General features: G+C 41.2%; 1 protein-coding gene across 5 annotated transcripts in view; it reads right to left on the bottom strand.

The window, feature by feature from the left end:
* Window positions 1-7,241: 7,241 nt before the first annotated feature.
* The window catches only part of KDM5B (lysine demethylase 5B), an 80,951-nt gene continuing 68,458 nt past the window's right edge, over window positions 7,242-19,734 (bottom strand). For all 5 annotated transcript variants that reach the window (XM_024246692.3, XM_024246695.3, XM_024246702.3 and 2 more), the window contains 8 exons: window positions 19,345-19,483; window positions 16,064-16,243; window positions 15,280-15,438; window positions 13,244-13,729; window positions 11,667-11,778; window positions 10,744-10,898; window positions 9,543-9,863; window positions 7,242-9,008 (listed from right to left, as the gene is read on the bottom strand). In XM_024246692.3, coding sequence (XP_024102460.1) covers window positions 8,871-9,008; window positions 9,543-9,863; window positions 10,744-10,898; window positions 11,667-11,778; window positions 13,244-13,729; window positions 15,280-15,438; window positions 16,064-16,243; window positions 19,345-19,483 — 1,690 coding nt within the window. In that variant the 3' untranslated portion in view covers window positions 7,242-8,870. The remainder of the gene's footprint in view (window positions 9,009-9,542; window positions 9,864-10,743; window positions 10,899-11,666; window positions 11,779-13,243; window positions 13,730-15,279; window positions 15,439-16,063; window positions 16,244-19,344; window positions 19,484-19,734) is intronic.

The raw sequence follows: 19,734 nt of genomic DNA, 5'->3' as shown, positions 1-19,734 counted from the left end.
CCTAGCTAATTTTTGTACTTTTAGTAGAGACGAAGCTTCACCATGTTGGCCAGGCTGGTCTCAAACTCCTGACCTCGTGATCTGCCCTCCTTGGCCTCCCAAAGTGCTGGGATTACAGGCGTGAGCCACCGCGCCCGGCCAGCCTTTCTTTTAAGAACGCTGGAGTTACCCCCACCTCCAAGGATCTGGCAGATACGGAGCATGCTCCTTATTTTGAACTCTAAAGCTAACAAGTTATCCTATAGAGGCAGATCTTTTTTTTAAGCTTACAAGTGAGGGCACAATTTTGCATCAAAATTCCAGCCTTCCACCCTCACCCACAGGGAAGTATTACCTCATGTGTTACAAGGATTAAATAACATATGTAAAGCCCTAAGAAGACTGGGCGCGGTGGCTCACGCCTGTAATCCCAGCACTTTCGGAGGCTGAGGGAGGCAGATCACTTGAGGCCAGAAGTTGGCCAGGAGTTCAAGATCAGCCTGACCAACATGGTGCAATCCCATCTCTACTAAAAATACAAAAATTAGCCAGCATGGAGGCACAGGCCTGTAATCCCAGCTACTCGGGAGGCTGAGGCATAAGAATCGTTGGAATCCAGGAGGTGGAGTTTACAGTAAGCAGAGATCTCGCCACTGCATTCCAGCTGGGGAGACAGAGTGAGACTCTGTCTCAGTTAAAAAAAAAAAAAGCCATAAGAACAATATCTGGTAGTTAGTGCTATAGAAGTGTTTTGTTTTTGTTTTTGTTGTTGTTTTTGGGATGGAGTCTCACGCTCTCGCCCAGGCTGGAGTGCAGTGGCGACATTTTGGCTCACTGCAAGCTCTGCCTCCCGAGTTCATGCCATTCTCCTGCCTCAGCCTCCCAAGTAGCTGGGACTACAGGCACCCATCACCACGCCCGGCTAAGTTTTTGTATTTTTGTATTTCACTGTGTTAGCCAGGATGGTCTTGATCTCCTGACCTCGTGATCCGCCTGCCTCGGCTTCCCAAAGTGCTGGGATTACAGGCATGAGCCACCACACCCGGCGTGTCTTTTTTTTTTTTGAGATGGAGTTTTGCTCTTGTTGCCCAGGCTGGAGTGCAATGGCACGATCTCGGCTCACTACAACCTCCGCCTCCCAGGTTCAAGTGATTCTCCTGCCTCAGCCTCCCTAGTAACTGGGATTACAGGCATGTGCCACCACATCCGGCTAATTTTGTATTTTTAGTAGAGACGGGGTTTCTCCGTGTTGGTCAGGCTGGTCTCGAACTCCCGACCTCAGGTGATCCACCCGCCTCAGCATCCCAAAGTGCTGGGATTACAGGCATGAGCCACCGTGCCCAGAGTGTTTTATTTTTTAAACTCATAGATGTGACAGAGGTCACAGTATTAAAAGGACATGGGATTGGAGTCTGGTTCAGCTACTGGCCACAAGCCTTATGCAACTTCTGCCCATATCCCAGTTTAAGTCACACCTCCTCCACAACTGATTCCTTGGTGCTCAGTCTATAGGCCATCTAGCAAAAGAGATAATGACACCTTCCTATGTCCGCCTCCCTGAGGACCTCATCATTCTGGACTCATAAAAAGCCCTCAGCAATAATACATGCCAATTCTGTCTCCAACCCTTGTCCAGTGAAGGTGGCTCTGGGGTAAGGAATTAACAGTGAAGTTTCCGATCAGCACACTTTGGCCCTCTGTCCAGGGCCGCCTTTCCTTGTGGTCATCACTTAAATTGTAATGCCTACACCAAGAGCACCTCGACTCTTCCCATTTTCCCTTTGATCTATACACAAACGTATCCCATGACCAAAGTTTAGAGGAGGTATGCAAAGACCCAGAGGTTTTCTCCGCTAGTAAGGGCTGGAGCCTTACAACCCCTAATAATCTTACTGAAGATTAGTACCTAAACTCAGTGTCATGTTTTTCCCTCCTTCTGGCCAATAGGACCAGCCATCAATATGGCAAGAGGATACATGGCCCTTATGGAAACCGAATGGTGCTATCTGGTGGCCAAGCTGGAGTGGCAGCCAGAGTTGCCCTAAGTTTAGCAGTGGCTCAAAGGACACATACTGAATGAAATCAATGGGAAGGATGTTGAGGTAAGTGCTTGCATATTCAGTCACACTGCCTTATTCTCTCTTCTAACTCCCCTCTGCTTAACTGGACATTCTTTTCCTTGATCCAATAAGACCTACTTTAGTTGTTCACTCTTGCTCCTTGAAGGGTTTGAGTGGAGTGTGAAGTGGTATGGAAATGAAGAGGGCACAGAAACAGGCTGTGGGCACTCATGTCCACCATGTCCTCTGCTAATCTCCTAAGGCATGCCAAAGTCCAGAAGCCTGTGCCCAGGATCTGCCTCTTGTGAAATTGCCTAATATACAGAGGTGTCTGTGGAACACACCATGTTAAGGACTATGGGTTCTTGGTCTCAAGAGGAAAAAGGAAACTAATCATTGAGGCATTTTGGCCATTTGAGGGTGGCCACTTCAAGGCTAAACATGGCTGCTAGATTTCAAGACATCTCTAAAAAATAAAAGTACTCCACAAACAGGGCTATAAAAAAAAATAAATGATCTATCAGTGACTGGAGGTTAAACCCTAAGTCACATTTGCTCGCTCTATTCCCTGCTGGCTGGAAGTAAGAGGAAATGTGGGGACAGCAACAGAGATGAAGCAGGTTCACCAATTCCAGGACCAATACTCTTAGTTCTTTGAGACATGTACAATGTCCTGGACAAGGAACTAGCAAAGCAACCAGACCAAGAGCTCTTCCTTACAATAAGGCTAAGGCCCAGATCAGGGATAAGGCCCGCATATTATTCCAAAGCCCACCTCTCCTAAGGACTGGCTTAGTCAAGTGTTGCTTCATCTATTTAGTTTCCACGCCTGTGACATAGTAACAGTGACTATGATGGATTAAAAGCATTAAAAGAACAAAATTCCAAGTGTGCTATAACTGGCCAGTGGATTAGGATGGCTTCAGAAGCTATGGAGCATCTTAAACACCAGGCATCTCCTAGGAGCTTAGAAAGTCTTGCAAGAGGCCAGGTGCAGTGGCTCACTCCTGTAATCCCAGCACTTTGCGAGGCCGAGCCAAGCAGATCACTTGTGGTCAGGAGTTCGAAACCAGCCTGGCCAACACGGTGAGACCCTGTTTCTACTAAAAGTACAAAAATTAGCTGGGCATGGTGGTGGGCACCTGTAATCCCAACTACTTGGGAGGCTGAGGCAGGAGAATCACTTGAACCCAGGAGGCGGAAGTTGCCGTGAGCCGAGATTGCGCCACTGCACTCCAGCCTCGGTGACAGAGTGAGACCTCATCTCAAAAAAAAAAAAAAAAAGAAGAAAGTCTTGCAAGAGGCAGACCAAGTGATTTAAAAACAGACACTCTCTTGCATGTAATGCCAGCACTTTGGGAGGCCAAGGCAGGATGATCCCCCGCTGAGCACAGGAGTTTGAGACTGGCCTGGACAACATAGTGAGACCCCATCTCTACAAAAAACTTTTTTAAAAATTAGCCAGGGTTGGTGGCCCACACCTGTAGTCCCAGCTACCTGGAAGGCTGAGATGGGAGGACCGCTTGAAGCATGGGAGGTGGAAGCTGCATTGAGCTATGATCATGCCACTGTACTCCAAACTATATGAAAGAGCAAGACCTTGTCTCAAAAAAACAAAAACAAAACCAAAAACCACACACACACACACACACACACATACATACACACACAACCAGGTACTAACACTCTCTTAAGCAACTTCGACCAACCTACGCTCTCCCTCTACATTCCTTCTGTAAAATATACTCATGGTCTCAGCCTGCTGAGCACCTGTGGCCTGCTCTCACCGAGTAGTATTTGTTCCTAATCATATACTAGTCAAATTGTTATAGTAACTATGCTTTGACTATTACATAAACCAATGAAATGAGTGTGAAAAGAGTTTTTATAAAAACCAGATTTAGTTAGTTGTAAAACTGTCTATTTAGGTGGGTAAAATTCTTACAAAAGATTGGAGAAAATGAGTAAATATTTAGAATTCTAAAATCAAATTCCTAGGCCAGGTGTGGTGGCTCATGTTGGGAGGCTGAGGCAGGTGGATCGCTTGAGGTCAGGAGTTCGAAATCAGCCTGGCCAACATGGTGAAACCCTGTCTGTACTAAAAATACAAAATTAGCCGGGTGTGGTGGTACATGCCTGTAATCCCAGCTACTTTAGAGGCTGAGGCAGGAGAATCACTTGAACCTGGGAGGTGGAGGTTGCAGTGAGTCGAGATCGTGCCATTGCGGCCCAGCCTGGACAACAAGAGTGAAACACTGTCTCAAAAAAAAAAAAAAAATCAAATTTCTTTTGTTGTTCAAATTCTTTATGCATTTTAAAGAAGCTCAATCAAGCTCACATCATAGATAATACATTATGGCTATTATGAATGAAGGCCCTCATCCCCAAACTAATTTTTCTCAATTTTAGTGTTTATTAAATGGATATACATATTTATGATTTAGGTTAAATATATCTTTCTCATCCAATAATTTAACTTTTTTATTAACTGTTGAACTACGTGTCCCGATCATACACAGAAGGGGCTTGTGTGTGTGTGTGTGTGTGTGTGTGTGTGCGTGTGTTCGCAGCAGAATCACAGTCAGTGAGAACGTATTGGCAAGGGCAGAAAGGAAGCATGGTTTGAAACCGCACTCTTCTCCAACTTCTAGCTAGGTAAGTTTGCCAGGAGCTAAAAGTTTTGGTGTTTAGAGGGGTGCCTTTGGACATTTATTTTAAATAGAGAAAATAACTTTTGTTTCCTCGGAAAGGCAACTTTTTAATTTCTCAATTTTCCCATGCAAGGGGAGGCAGAAAGAATGTTCTTTGGCCTCCACTCACCTGGAACAGGTCAAATGACCTCACCATTCCATTCCTCTACTGCAATGCAGCCGGTTATCCTGAAAATAAGAAACACACCCAAACTCACCACTTTCTAGCCCTTCATCCTTGCAAAATTAACCCAGAACACAAACAGGGAGCTGGATTATCTGTTCTGTTGTTGACTGGTTTTAAATGTTCCATTTATACTGATAAAAACGTAAGGTGCATTCCTATGTAAGCAATATTGAAACATGAAAAACTTGTTCACATAAATCTGAAGGGAGAAGTGAAAATATACACTTTACAAATTGATTCTTTACATCTTGAAGATGGATTTACAACAGTATTACTTTATACAAATTCCTACTTTATACAATTTTTTGTTTAGGCAGCTTTTCAGTAACATTTCTATAATAAGTTACACAAGAAGCCTCCCAAAAGAAAGCTGAGAAGCTTAAAATAGCCACATTGCAAAGGACTGGTGACAGAGGGGCAAAGAGGGCGAAGCCATCACACTGCTGCTTCATAGTCACTAGGAGTTGAGGGACCCTGACCCACATACATAGCTCAATAAAGGCCGACACTGGGATCTTCATTGCTTTCCTCAGCTCTTCTTCCCAAGAAGCAATGTTTCATCAGAAGGGATTGGGTTTTCTGCAGCACTATGGCAAGGAAAGACTATTTTAATATAGGCTGACACTAGCATGGACTAGTATGTAGTCAGTCTGATAATGAATAACCAGCTCTGGCTTAATGCTTTACAATGGGCAATGACTCTTAAAATCCTTGTTGTCCAATTCTGTCTCCTGTCACAGGTATATAGCATCTGGAATCCATTCCGGTATGTGCTATATGGCAAGAAACATAGGCAAGACTGAGCCCAGAAAAACACCCATGGGTACTAAATACCAATCAATGCCTGCTCCAAGCCAGAAGCAGGTCTTAACAGACTGCCAAATATCCATCAAGATTTTTAAGTGAAATTAAAAGAGGCAGAAACCCATTACAAAGGACCTTCAGAGTACAACCCGAATCAGTAGAGAACCATGTTTCACCCTCTTCCAGGTAGAGATCTACTCTATTCTTAGGCTAATCTTGCACTAACCCAAAGGGCCATGTTGCTTTTGATGGTGGGTATAATGGCAAATTAGGTGCATTTCAGATACTTCTGCCAAAATATCCAAAGCCTCATTTTCTTAAGCTCTTCACTGGAGAATGAAGCAGGGAAATTCAGGTTTTTAACAACCTCCATCACCACAAGTGGCATCTCTCCTTTAGGTTAACTTAAGACAGAAAAATGAATCCCACCTCCTAGGATACTGAAACGAAGCTGTAAAGAAGTCAACTTCCTTTACAGCTAGTCCAAATTACATAACCTTTCTCCAGGATAGAGGATACATATAATCAAGCCCTTTATCCTATATAAGAAATCCCCCAAAGTCTAATCTGGAAGGAAAAACAAAAAACAAACAGTATTCACTTAGGTGAGGTGGAAGGCACACCTCATCTACCCTTTCTTTCTTTACCCACTGACCCTCCTTCTGGCTCAGGCTCTAACTTAACACAGTCCCTTCCCCTCTCCCACCTCACAAAGCTGCAGGACTACTGAGATGGAAACTGAAGTGTCAGTTTCCGTGTGCATTTTATCATTTTCCCCTACAAGTTCAGCGGTTTCTCTGGTACAGGCCAGCTTCACAGCTAATACACAATGAAACACGGTTTTTAGATCACAGCAGTCTGTAGTCACTTTAGGGATACAACAAAAGGCATAAATTGGAAAGTAAACGTTATCTGTGTTCATTAGTAGTGTGATGGTGTACAAGGTAGGAGGAATACTGTAGGAAAACTGGAAGATAAAACCCAGGCTTTGTTATTTACTAGTAGTACAGTGTAGCTTTGGGCAACTGACATTCTCTTTAAATTCAGCATCAACACACGTAAAACGATCAGTGGTTCTCATCCAGGGAGGGAGTGGTTCAAATATACACATGCCTACCTTTTCTAACTCCCTCAGAGATACAAAGATCCGACTTCCTCAAAGATGCTATTGTCAGGGACTGTGTACCACCCACAGGTGAAGAAGAAAAACTAGTGGGGATGGGGGCAGGGGTTGTGCTTACTAAGATGGCAAAAGCTCTCTAAAGGCAGTGGCTTTATATTAGCAGCAGGGTCTCCTTTTAAGCTTAATTTCTCAATGGAAGGTGAGGACTGGGACAGTTGGCATCCTATCTCAATGTCGGGGGTGATGGAGGGGGTTCTAAGAATTTGAATACTAACAAGGCCAAACCACGATGATTCCAAATTGTACTCTGGAGACTATTCTTCTCTATTGGCCCCAGAACCACCAACAGACGAGGAGAAACATCACAACAACTGCAGAAAACTGCAGACAACTAGAAGTCATTCTTAAAGAGATTTAATTATTTGAAGTGCATAAAAGGGGAGGGTACATTTAAATCTCTGCTATATCACAAACTGCTGTTTTTGTTGTTGTTTTATTAAAGACCCACCAGTTTTACTCATCTTCAGGTTTATGGCTATAGAATGTGGGGAAAACAAAAATTGGCAACAGAATAGGAAAAAGTAAGCAAAAGTCTGTTCACCAGAATGTCTTCTTCACTGCAGAACAGACCCCTTTAAAAAAGAAAAGCAAGGAAAATAGCTATGGGCTATCTACAGCCAGTAATGATAGCTACAGTTAGAAAGAAATGAGAAAGGAAACCAGGAGGCAGAGTCTGGGAATTCACAAGTCTCCTCTCAAGACATATACTAAACCCAGACCTCTATGAGGATTAATTTTCCTTAGATTTCCTTCCAACGTCTTAACCCTAAACCAAGTTCCCCTGTCAATTCAAATATAATAAAGGCATCATTCCACAAGGAGGACTGATTTGAGGATTGAAGTGATTTGCCAACATTCTGAGAAAGCTTATTTTAAAAGAGCACGGCTTTAAGATAGGTTCTAGTCCTTGAAGACAGGGGGGTTCTTTGTTAGTGAGGGCTGTAGGCATATGGCCCACCAAACACAGCAGGACACAAAAGAAGAATCCCCTAATGTTGTTTGCAGGCTAACATCCACTGCTACTGCAACCTGGTTGGGCAGAGGCAAAAGCAAGCAGCCCCTTCTGGCTGTGCAACAGTAGAGGGGCAGAAGAAGCTGTGCTCTAATGGCTGTAAATAATCAGCATTTAGTGTTATGTTAGGACGAAGGATTTATTCCACAATATAAACTGTAACATTTGATACAAGCTACCAAAAAATAGGGGAGAAAGGAAGGGACAGGGAGAAAGCCAAAATACAGCTGTGGCAATTACTTACAGAGAAGTCTCTTTTCTACATCACTAGTTCATCAGTGACACTAGAAACTAGACATTTGTGTTCTGTACATCAATCAATCGCTAAAGCACCAACACACTGTTTGGAAGTTTGTTTTGTTTTGTTTTAATTCCAGCCACTGAAACCAACACAGAAGTTATTGCTCAGATAAATAAACCTAGTCTACCAGGAAAAAGAAAAGTGGATAAAGGAAAAGAAGAAACAAACAAAAACCCCCAAAGTGAAAAACTTAAAAATTTCCCCAATGTGGTAACAGAGTAAACAAGGGAGAGCCTCCTCAAATGAGGATTTACTGGAATTTCTGGTGGGTGCCCTTTTGGGCACTGGAAGTGAGTTGGACTCTTAAGCTGGTAAATCCCAGAGAGAGGTAAAATTTTAATGCTGTACATGAAAAGGTGCAAGCTTCAATGCCTTCCAAATTGGTGGGAACCCCTGCAAAAAACAGTCAGCTTTTCAAACCTCAACAACCACAAATAGCTCTTAAGGAAAAAATACAAAAAGTGTCAAAAATTTTTTTAGTTGTTTTTTCTTTTCTTCAAAGAGTCCTGGAAAAATGATCCCGTAAGGAATAGAAATAGCACCGTTTACAGGCTGGTTTGAGTACCAGTCCTGTAGCTTTGCTGAGATTTGAAGAAATCCTCTTGGTTGGAGTCCTGAATTACATTAAGTAGGGGGGTATCTGTTTTTGTGTTTTTACTTTCGGCTTGGTGCGTCCTTCACAGTACAGCGCACACAGATGTAGTCTTCTTTCTCTGCCATCTCTGGGGAGACACCAACACAGACCTGATGAAACCACTGATTGCAGCTGCCATCACACTGGACCCAGTCCACCTGGTTACAAAGAGCAGGAAGATGGGGTTTTCAGAAGAAAAAAATGGATTCAAAATTGGGCAGGCCAGCCTCAAGAAATTCAGGCCGTTTGCCAATAACAGCCACTGTCCCACCACTGGGACCTCTGGCACAACAGCTAAGCCAAATGAGTGTAGCTGGCCCCCTAGCCAAAGCAACCGAGTCAAAGTCATTCTTCAAGTCGTGTCTGCTTTGGGGTTAAGACAGCGCTGCCCTGTGATAAGTAAGCCAAGGGGCATCACATCAGCATCCCTCCCACCTTCTTAGCGCCGGGAAGGTGAAAGCTGGAAGAGCAAGAAAAGGAAAAAGGGAAGAACAAGAGTTTCTTCAAGAAAAGGGAGGAGACCCAGGAACGATGGTAAGAGCACAGATATCAGTGGGGGAAGGGCTGAGCAATCCATTCAGATCAGCTCAAAGCAGATAAGCAGAGGAGAAAGACCCAGCGAGATGACGTCTAGCTTACAGGGTTTCTGAGTTAAGGGAAAGCACGTCCTCTATGGCCCAAACCTCACTGACCTCATCTCCTTCTGGCTGCAGGCAGCTCACAGCTGGGCAGATGGCATCTTCATCCTCAGAGTCTTCCTGTTCGGAATAGGATGTGTCTGAGGGCAGGGAATGAGTTTCAGCAGAACGAACTAATTCATAGCTACGCTCTCTCTCTAACTTGAAATTGTTCATGTCCTTGGGGTGGCTCAGTTTGATTTTCTTCTTTTTGGGGGTCCGCATTTTCTTAACTCGTTCCCACCGCTCACTGGAGAGGCCCTCTCTTTCCAGGCGTCTCTTCAGTTTTCTCTCAAGACTGTTAATTCCATCTCGCTTCCCTCGGCAACAGTCATTCTGGGTGGAAGATAGGAAAGTTCAATTTTAGCCTATGGGTCACCTATTACTAAAACTGATGAAGCTAAAGAGAACATGTAAATTAGAAATCAGATGATCCCCCAATCTACACGGGAAAAAAATACTGCATCTTAACCACTCCCCTCCCAGTCTTATATAAGACAACCAGTTTGGGTTTAACAAACTTCCTTCCCCTGTCACTGTTAGTGCTACCAAAGGATCACTGGAAAAAGGAATGTTAAAGACGTGATTAGCCTTCCAATTAACCAACCAATACCAGAAGATGGAGAGGTGCCCACTAAGAGTCTTCCTTTCACCAAATCCCTGAATGACTAACTACTATATAGTTTCTGTCTAGGTGTTTATGTCTATCCTTTGACCTATAGGGTCCTGAGGAACCACACTAATAATCTTCCTTCTTGAAGGATGTACAGCCCCACACCTCATAGGTGTAAGGTGCATTAACTGAACACATTCAATGATTGTGCCATACTACTTGGTATGGCAAATGAAATTTGCGATGAAAAATGAAATTCTAAATGCCAGCATCAGCCCTCATGCTATCTTTAGTGAAGTTCTTCCCTAATTTGGCTTCAGGCTTCCTAGTAGATTTCTATCCTAACTATATTCTCAGGGGCCTTGAATGTGATGGGTCAGTTAGTTCACTAGAAGGAAGTGGCAGCAGCCGCAGTATCCTTAACTATGTTAAGAAACAGGACATTAAGGAGTATCCTTCAAGTAAGTCAGCATTCAAAATGGGTCATCCTCAGTATAATCACCCAGTCCTCACACCAGCTGTCTGGTTATGTTTCGAGGAGTAAAATAAAGCATACCCCCACCCCAGACTGTGCCTTGCCCCAGCAGCTTCTCAGACACTCACCTTCTCACTGCTGGGTCTCACTGGTGAGCTTCGGTCAGTCTGCTGAGCAGGGCTTGGCTTTGCAAGTAAAGTCTGGTAAAGTTCCTGAATTTCAGGAAGGGATACCTGGAGCAGCTGGGCTTCCATCAATAGTTCATTCACTTCTGGACTAACACCTGTAAAAGACCAGACCAAATCAAAATGATAACAACAAAGGGTGTTTCACATTCACATTTGGGTTTATGAGACAAATAGAAGGACTGCCCCTAATACCACTACTACCCTCTCCTTCTTAAATTACAAATTACCTTCAGTTGAAGTGAGGTTTACTTAATGTGCCTAAAGCCACAATATAATAAACACAGCCAAAACTAGATTTCCTAAGTCTTCTGATTACTAGTATTAATTATACACTGAATCCCCTTCTCATTTAACTTATTGCTAATGCAGAAGAGATTGTACTTCTGCCTTGATGGCTTCTAACAGAAAGCACAGAAACAGACTGATGGCCACAGTGTCAACAGTCTGAGTAGATCAAGGAGCTCTAACCACATTACTAGACACACACTGAGATGCTATGACTAAGGATCAGGACTCTAGCAAATGTGGATTATCCCTAAGATTCTCCACAAGTCTCCTAAGTAATGAAGCAACAAGAGAGCCCATGACTTAGCATCTGACTTAAAAGCCTGGTGTTTATCAGCTGGTGTGGCATGAACCCTTTCATCCTGAGGACAATGGATATAAAGTCTTCCTCTCTGTTCCTTTGCATTTATAAGCCTTCAAATAGGATCCCTTCCCTATTTTGCAAATACATAATAGCCTATATCCTACATTTCAGCATAAAGTCCTTTTTTATGGTATTTGATCATCTATAATAAAAACCTAGTAATACAAGATCACTCATTACTATCCAGCCCTCAACATAATAACAAAATACAAACCATGGAGGGGGATACAACTTCGTCCAGTTGAGAAGGGAGAGTGCAAATATGAGGTTCTGTTGTCCCAGTCATCAGGCAAGGAAAATGATGTTGTGCCAGGAGGTTGAGATACCTAATGGAGGGAAAACGTTTTATAATAAAATCTCTTCAGGATTAAAAATACTCCCATCAGTCCCATGACAGTAGCTTGCATTACCCAGGCAGGCAACCAGGGGAAAAAAAACAAAACAACTTGATTTTCCCCTACTGAAGAGTCTCCTGGCATTTCAGAACTGGCCAAATCAACTCATATCTTCCCAAAGACCAAGCCTTTAATCTTTCCAGTTTTACTTGGACTGATTTCAGAGATGTAAAGAAGACCACTGGGAAATAAGCCACTTTCTCAGTGTGAGAACAGATCATACAGCCTTTTAATCCTTTTCTAATTCTCCTTATTGAAGATTAAAACACGATGAACACCTATGTACCCCCCCTTTGAGTAAATCAAATGAGGACCTGTCAGAAATCATCCATAACCACTTTCCTATCTTCCTTAGTGTTTTATTAAAGGAGCTAGGGGAAACACTCCTTTGACCATGAATTAATATAAGAGTTGTGTCCTTTCCCTCTACTAAGAAAGGTAAACTCCTAGCACATCCTGGGTAAAGAACACCAATGACTCCACTTTGGGAGCGTGCACAAATGCCACAACTCATCTATGCAACAAATATTTAATTCATCATCTACGTGTCAGGCACTGTATTTCAGAAGCCTGCAAAGAAAGAAAAAACCAAGGAAACAAATATGACAGACTGTTTTTTTTTTTTTTTTTGGTCTTCATCTTATCAACAATTTAACTCATAAAATCCATGTGTCTGTGCTCATATGGCACAAGAGAGTTGTGGTATCTCTGGTACAGAGATGTTTACCACCTTTAAAAACCATCAGATTAACCTCATAAAGATTGAATACTGTCTTCCTGATTGTACTTTTGTATTGTCTTCACATTCTTTTACTGCAGCCACCTATGGAAGATGACAGAAAACTCTGCCCATCCAGTGATGGTCAAAAGAATCCAGCTTTTAGCAGAAAGATCACAAATAGTGTGTAACCCAGGAGCTTTCCTCTGAAATAACACAGTGCTCAAACAGTTCTTCCAAAAAATATTTTCCCTTAAAGGGCAAAAAGAGATAAAAGGCAGGAAGTGCTTTCCCTTTCTACTAATTGACTTACATGAGAAAGAAACAGGGTAAAAAACTTTTTAGTCAAGCAAAGACTTAAAGATACATCATATATGTATATGTAAAATATAAATGGGTCAGCACACATATAAATGAAAAAATTATTTGTATCTGTGAAAAGCTAAATATATGCTCTGTAGAAAGAGTGCCTGGGAAACAACTTCTAATAAGAGCAGAGGAAACTAAAAGAATATGTTATACCTGCATGGTCTTGAAGTGGGAAGCTACAGGTAAAGTGGGTGCTGTTAACAGTAAAGTGATCACACCACGGGAATAGCAACACCAAAGCTACAGGTTCGAGAGAAAGGTACAGAGCTTTGCAAATTCCAATAACCAACAAGGAAAGTCCAGATTCACCTTGTTTGTGTCTGACACCTGTCCTGCTGAGGCTTGCCATCTGCTATATAACAGTCCTGAGCCCACTCGATCTTGCACAAATTTAAGATTCCCTGACGAAAGCAGTTGCTGGGCTCTGTGCTGCCAGTTCACGGTTCTTTCAATCATATATCGAAGTGCATCTCCCTCAGGAAGGCGAACTCGGATACGCTGAAGGGAGGCGAGCAGGGGCAGAATTTTCTCTAATGGAGGTTTCTCTGACCTCCGACAATGGGGACAAAGCCAGATTCGGGGGCCCTGTGAAATACTGGGTACCGCCACACAACTGGTGTGGAAAGCATCCCTGCAGAGTTCACACTGAATCATAGGGGCAGCTGGGGCCTTCTGACATAGGCAGATTTTTATATCCACATCTTGGACAGACGACAGCAATTTCCCTTCATTGGCGAGTCTGAGAGACTGCAAGGCTTCCATTTCCCTTAGGCGAGCTTCCCCGAGAGTTGCCATCTGAAAAAGAGTTAACAATCAAGGATGATGTCCTAGATAACTTGGCTTTCCCCTAAAACTCAAAGTCCTAGTGGTTAAGAGCATGGGATACTGAGTAGATCATCTGTATTCAAATCCTGACTCTGCCTCATACTAAGCTGTGTGAGTGACCTGGTGCCATGTATTCCATTGTGGCTAAATTTCTGCATGTGTAAAATGGAGGTGATAATAGTGCCCACCTCACAGGGCTGAGATGACAAGTGAGAGATGTGGGATAGGACACTCTTTGCCTGGCACATAGTAAACAAGTTCTCAAAAAATCTGTCACAGTTAAAAAACCATTTCCAATCATCACATCTATCCCCTTTCAGATCCATCATGATTCACCAGATGAAGCACCCTTACAAGGCCAGAATAAACTCTCCATTATCTCTATTAAAAAAAAAAAAAAAAAAAAAAAAAGCCTAAAAGCAAATCAGGTAAAGACCTTTGATATATTAAAAAAAAAAAAAATCCACTTCTTTTGTAAATATAATACACAGGTAATATGTGTGGGTTATATGATAAACAAGGTAACTTCTGACAGCTTAGAGATGGAAAGCAAATGACTAACCTTTGAGTTCCACCATAAATTAACAGATAACACGTAGGGAGAATTCTTAAAACCAGGGGTCTACAGACAGATGGACAGACTAAAATCTACGAAAGATACTGCATATAAAGTTTCAAACCAACATATATACATCTCAGGAGAGGAGGACTGTAACTTTCAGTTAGTCTTTATAAAAACAAACCACAGATGGAATGGAGGACCTCTGATGGCAGAATTCTGTCTAGAACCTGACTGAATATACAAATATACACTAAAGAACATCTGTGTCAAAATACCTAAATAAATCAAGGCAACTCATGTCTATCGCAAGAGGTCTGGCAGCTACAAAGAAATCAATGGGAGAAGGTGTCCAGATCCACAGATGAACCCATTCAATCTAGTCCCAGTAGCAGGTATACATTCCCACTCTAGAACGGGCAATGCTTCGTGCCGTTAAAAGCATCACATAGCTATCCCTTTTTTATCCTGATAAGGTGCTTAATGTGTAACATTAGTTATACATTGCTTCATCTTCTTTAAACTATCATCTTTGAATCAACAGTATTTACTAAATGCAGGTCAGAGATGTAACGTATTCCAGATGAGTATCAAAGTATCCAGTAAACTTTTAAATGTACTTCTTAACTATAAACTAATAAATAAGCATTGCACTTTCATATATCTATTAATATTAGTCTCAATATCTTTAGTTAGCATTCCTGGATCAACCCACAGGCACTAAACAAGACTGTTTCTGTGTCTGCGAGACCCTGACTGGGAACCTACCCTGAAACTTTCCCACGTCTATGCATCTTACCATTCAAAACTCTTAACACTTGACAATTTTCAAAGTCTTTTTAGTAAAACTGAACACTTTCAAGTTACTCTACTTGCCTTCTCCAAATTCCTATAAAACAGAAAGGGTTAGAAATTATTCTTCCCAATAACACAGAAAGGAGAAGAAAAAAACCCTACATACAGCTGAAGCAGTCTCCTTGCTTTCAGTTAAAGCTCTCTCCAGGTCACTCAGACTCTCTAATTTGGTGCTTTTTTTCTTTCCATTTGGCAAGGGCTCCTTTAACTTTCTCTGCTTCCTTTTCAATCCCAAAAGGCCAATATCACATCGAGGACACAGCACCTAATGTGGGACAAAGCACAACCAATGGTAAAATAAATTTCAGATAAAGCATTATGTAGGAAGTCCCAAAATAAAAGCCTAAGCAGTAAAAAGGATGTGCATTTCTTAGTATTGAAGATTTTCTTCAGAACATGCAACCCTGAGACTCTCCTTTACAAAAGGAGGAGGAAGACTCATAAAAAATAGACTGATTCCTGATTCAATTAAGTAACAAGTTAAAAATGTGATATATACCGGCTGATCCCAGTCATGATGCACAAGCAAGTTTACAGAAAATACAAAAAGTGCAGTTAAAGCACTTTTAAAAGATGGGGGAGATCATTTATCAGGCTTACTAAATTCAGGTGGGCGAAGCACGGCCAAGTTTAAGAGTCCAATTTCAACACAGAGGAATTTCACCCAATAGGAAAAAATTTTCTTCTTTAGATACTGTTATGCTAAATCAACCAAGAAAACATTTAAAGGTTGCTTCACCAGAAAATTAGAAGAGTCTCCCTGGCTTTATTGGAAGAACAACTCACAGAATATAGATTAATCTGTGATGTCATCTTTGTATGTGATGAACTGCATGTTTTACCAAACTAGGAGATCTAAGGTCTTGCAGATGAGCTGGTTGTAAACTTACCTCTAAGAGAGAATATGGAGAATTCTCAGTCAAGAATGTATTAACAGCACATTCTTTCCAAGCCTGAACCTCAGCTACTAGGGTTTCCAGTCTTGGCAAAGAATTCAGATGTACCGGGATAGATCGGCCTCGTGTAACAAGTTCTATGAGTGTGTCTAACACTGGCACACGTCCTCCAGCCTAATAAATCAAGAAAAATTACAGCAGTTTAGAAAAAAGAACACTTCTATGAAAAACAGGAAAAGCTTAATTCAGATTGGTCCATTGAATACTTCAGATTACTCCATGATCTCAGCATGCTAAATTCACAAACGTTGACTAACCTGCCAGCTGACCAATGATATTGGAGGTAGAAGTGACATTTGTTCCTTCATTACACAGAGAACCTAGTTTGGGTCTTTTGTTGGTGGTGGTGTTTTTTTTCTTCTTCTTCTTTTAAGACGGAGTATCACTCTTGCCTGGGCTGCAATGCAGTGGTGCAATCTCAGCTCACTGCAACCTCTACCTCCTGGGTTCAAGCAATTCTCCTGCCTCAGCCTCCCGAGTAGCTGGGATTACAGGCACCCATCACCACGCCCAACTAATTTTTGTATTTTTAGTAGAGACGGTGTTTCACCATGTTGGCCAGGCTGGTCTCAAATTCCTGGCCTCAAGCAATCCTCCCACCTTGGCCTCCCAAAGTGCTGGGATTACAGTGAGCCACTGTGCCGGGCCTAGAGAACCTAGTTTGTGCTAGGCTCTAAGGATACAAATGTGAACATGGCATATACTGTGGTCCCTTTGTTCTATTTATACCCTTCTAAATTCACTCATCTCATTGGTCCCTATTGACAGTTTGAAAAAATTTCAACAGAAATGAAGGTTTGTAGTAACTCAAGACTTTCATACTGAATTACACAAATAAAAAGCAACAAAACAATATTTTACTCCAATCCACTCACCAATGATTAATTAAAGCAACTCAATATAAATTATTCAGGAAACTAAAATACAAGTTGAGACAGCCCAGTGGTTCTCTAACTTTAGCATGCATAAGAATCATCTGGAAGGCTTGTTTAAACACAGTTTCCTTAGTCCTATCCCCAAATATTCTAATTCAGTGGGTCAGAGGAAGGTCCACAAATTTGCACTTCTAACAAGTTCCCAGGTGAAGCTGCTGTTGCCGATGCTAATACTGCTGGTCTGGGAACTGCATTTTTAGAAAGAGATAGCCAAACTAGAAGGAGAGTAAAAGCATTAAGGTTATGGAGGATGAAATGCATTGGTGTTGCTCTAATACAATGTAAAACTTAGCATCACTAATGGTAGGTCATCCAGATATGTCTCCTGTTGTGATGCAATATAGAATATACAGTATTACCTGACATTTTAATGCATTATATTAAAAAAATGTTTAACCTGGATGCACCAGGGCTTTAAAACTAACTTCCAATTTATAGGAAATACAGAGAATAGAACACTCCACAAAGAAACAATCAAACAAATCCAGAAGGTGGAGCATACCATGGGATAACTGTCTAGTCAATAACATGAGAAAAAGTGGGGTGGGGAGGAAAACGCTACAAGATTAAAAGAAACTTAAAGAGATGACAATTAGGTGCAACATGTGTTTCTGGGTTAGACAAACAGCCATAAGGGACATTTTTGGGACAACTAGGGAAGACTGGGTAGGTTGAGATTTTGCTGCCTTTGATATTTAATCTTACAGAATTAAAACTGTTAGGGCATAAATGTTCTGATGGACACTTAAGAATGTGACTCATAAATTAATGCTATTCCTATGATATTTAATTTAGAAATCTGAGTGCTTCCTATGTGTAAAGCAGAATACTGCATAACATTTAAATAATCCACTAAATAGAAAGTAGTTCCTTGTTGTTAGTCATGTGTATTAGTCCTTAAATATATGATGCATAAAAAAGGTAGGCTACTTTTTCAGGAATGAAGCAAAACTTGCCTTTTGCCCTTAATGGCACTGTTGCAAACATAGTAAGTAGCATATACATATAAAATATGAAGGAAATAAACTCATCCAGAAGCATGCCCTTGCTTTCTGATTTTATACGTCAGCCACTCCTTATTGCCATGACTTCACCTTCTGGCTGCTAGCAATCATGGAGTAAAAAGGAGGACCATGACTAAAACTAATTACTACAATACCAACTATCATTGACAAGTGCCTGCATCTAAAACTCTCATTAACAAAGTTTATGTCCATAGTAAATACTTTCTTTGTTTTTGTTTTTTTTTTGGCTTGCTGGAGTCAGTCCTTAATTATGTAATCTCCTCAAACAATATATCTTCTTTTCCCTATTAACAAGAACAGATGCCCAGATGCAAACATTTGTCTAGAATTGTCCTGTTTGGTATTTCTTGTTAGCAACTAGCCAATTAACACCACTTAAAATTACACAAATATTCAGAAAGCCAGATAGCATTTTTATTTCTAGAATTTGAGGACTTCAACAAAATAGAACTTGAGACTTTTTTTTTTCTCAATAGGTCAGTAACACCTATTGGTTTATGATGATAAGAGATAAGGGAAGACATCCCCCATCAAACACGTTTCAAATTAAGTCATTCAGCCAGTCATCTGAAAACTGGGAAAATCATATTAAAGAATGCATTCTTTTTGTACCTTAACAATGCTACAAGTGAATTTAATTCTTTTTTAAAACTTATATACAGGTCAATAAGTATAACATCTAGCATAAAACCACAAATACCTGGTGGAAATGACTTTGGATACTTTGGATAATTACTTTGGAACTAGGTAGGTTTTATTTCTTTTGTAGGGTTGGGAGGGTACTTTTAAGTCACTACTTCATGAAAATTCTGGGCCTTGGGGCTTAGTTTGGGCATTTAGTCATATAACTAGATTCACTGAATCTAATATTACTGATTGTCTGAACTTCAAAGTTGTGGACAAGCCAACAAGAGATAATCATACTTATCAAAGAGTAGAAAACTACTTTCTTTCACTACTTCACTGTTAGCTCTTTTGCTTCAATCTGCAGTCAAGTACTCAAGTTTGTTATGAAAGACTCCCCAGCTCCCAGAAAAAGTTGGTGACACTGTCTAAGCTTTAAATATTTGAGACAACTGGTCAGGATAATAGCTGGTAAGTACATCCAAATAAGTATGAATAGAATTAGTCTTCTGGTCAACCCCTAAAATACTGAAACTGTACAGCGAGATCCAACGTAGTATTCTTCACAACTTTCCAATATTGCTCTTTATGGATGCACTTACACATTCTGTATATACTTTTTAAAACCAACCTGCAGGGCCTCTACATCCTGAAGCCAATCTCTGGCTCTCTGCACTGAGTCTTTCAGAGCTGCACCATTGGGCAGATATGCAGGGATCTCTTCGATTTCCTTTACTGCCGTAGCAAGGCTATTCAATGAATGTCGTGGCCTACAAAATGCAAACAAACATTTCTTAGCATTTTAAATGATGGTTCATTTTTCTTATGGTTACCAAAAAGACTAGCATTTCAAAGGAAATTCAGTATGGCAAATAAATTTTTTCAAATGACATTGTCTATTCCTGTTGAAAATTATCTGCACTGTTTTCTTGCAGAACAGTGCCTATTAACTCTCAGACATTTCTCTTTAAGACTCCTTGGAACCGTATTAACTGTGAGTTTAAACAGCTTCACCTATTTG

The sequence above is a fragment of the Pongo abelii genome, chromosome 1, assembly GCF_028885655.2.
Source record: "Pongo abelii isolate AG06213 chromosome 1, NHGRI_mPonAbe1-v2.0_pri, whole genome shotgun sequence".
NCBI lineage: Eukaryota > Metazoa > Chordata > Mammalia > Primates > Hominidae > Pongo > Pongo abelii.
This window is presented reverse-complemented; position numbering and strand designations above follow the sequence as displayed.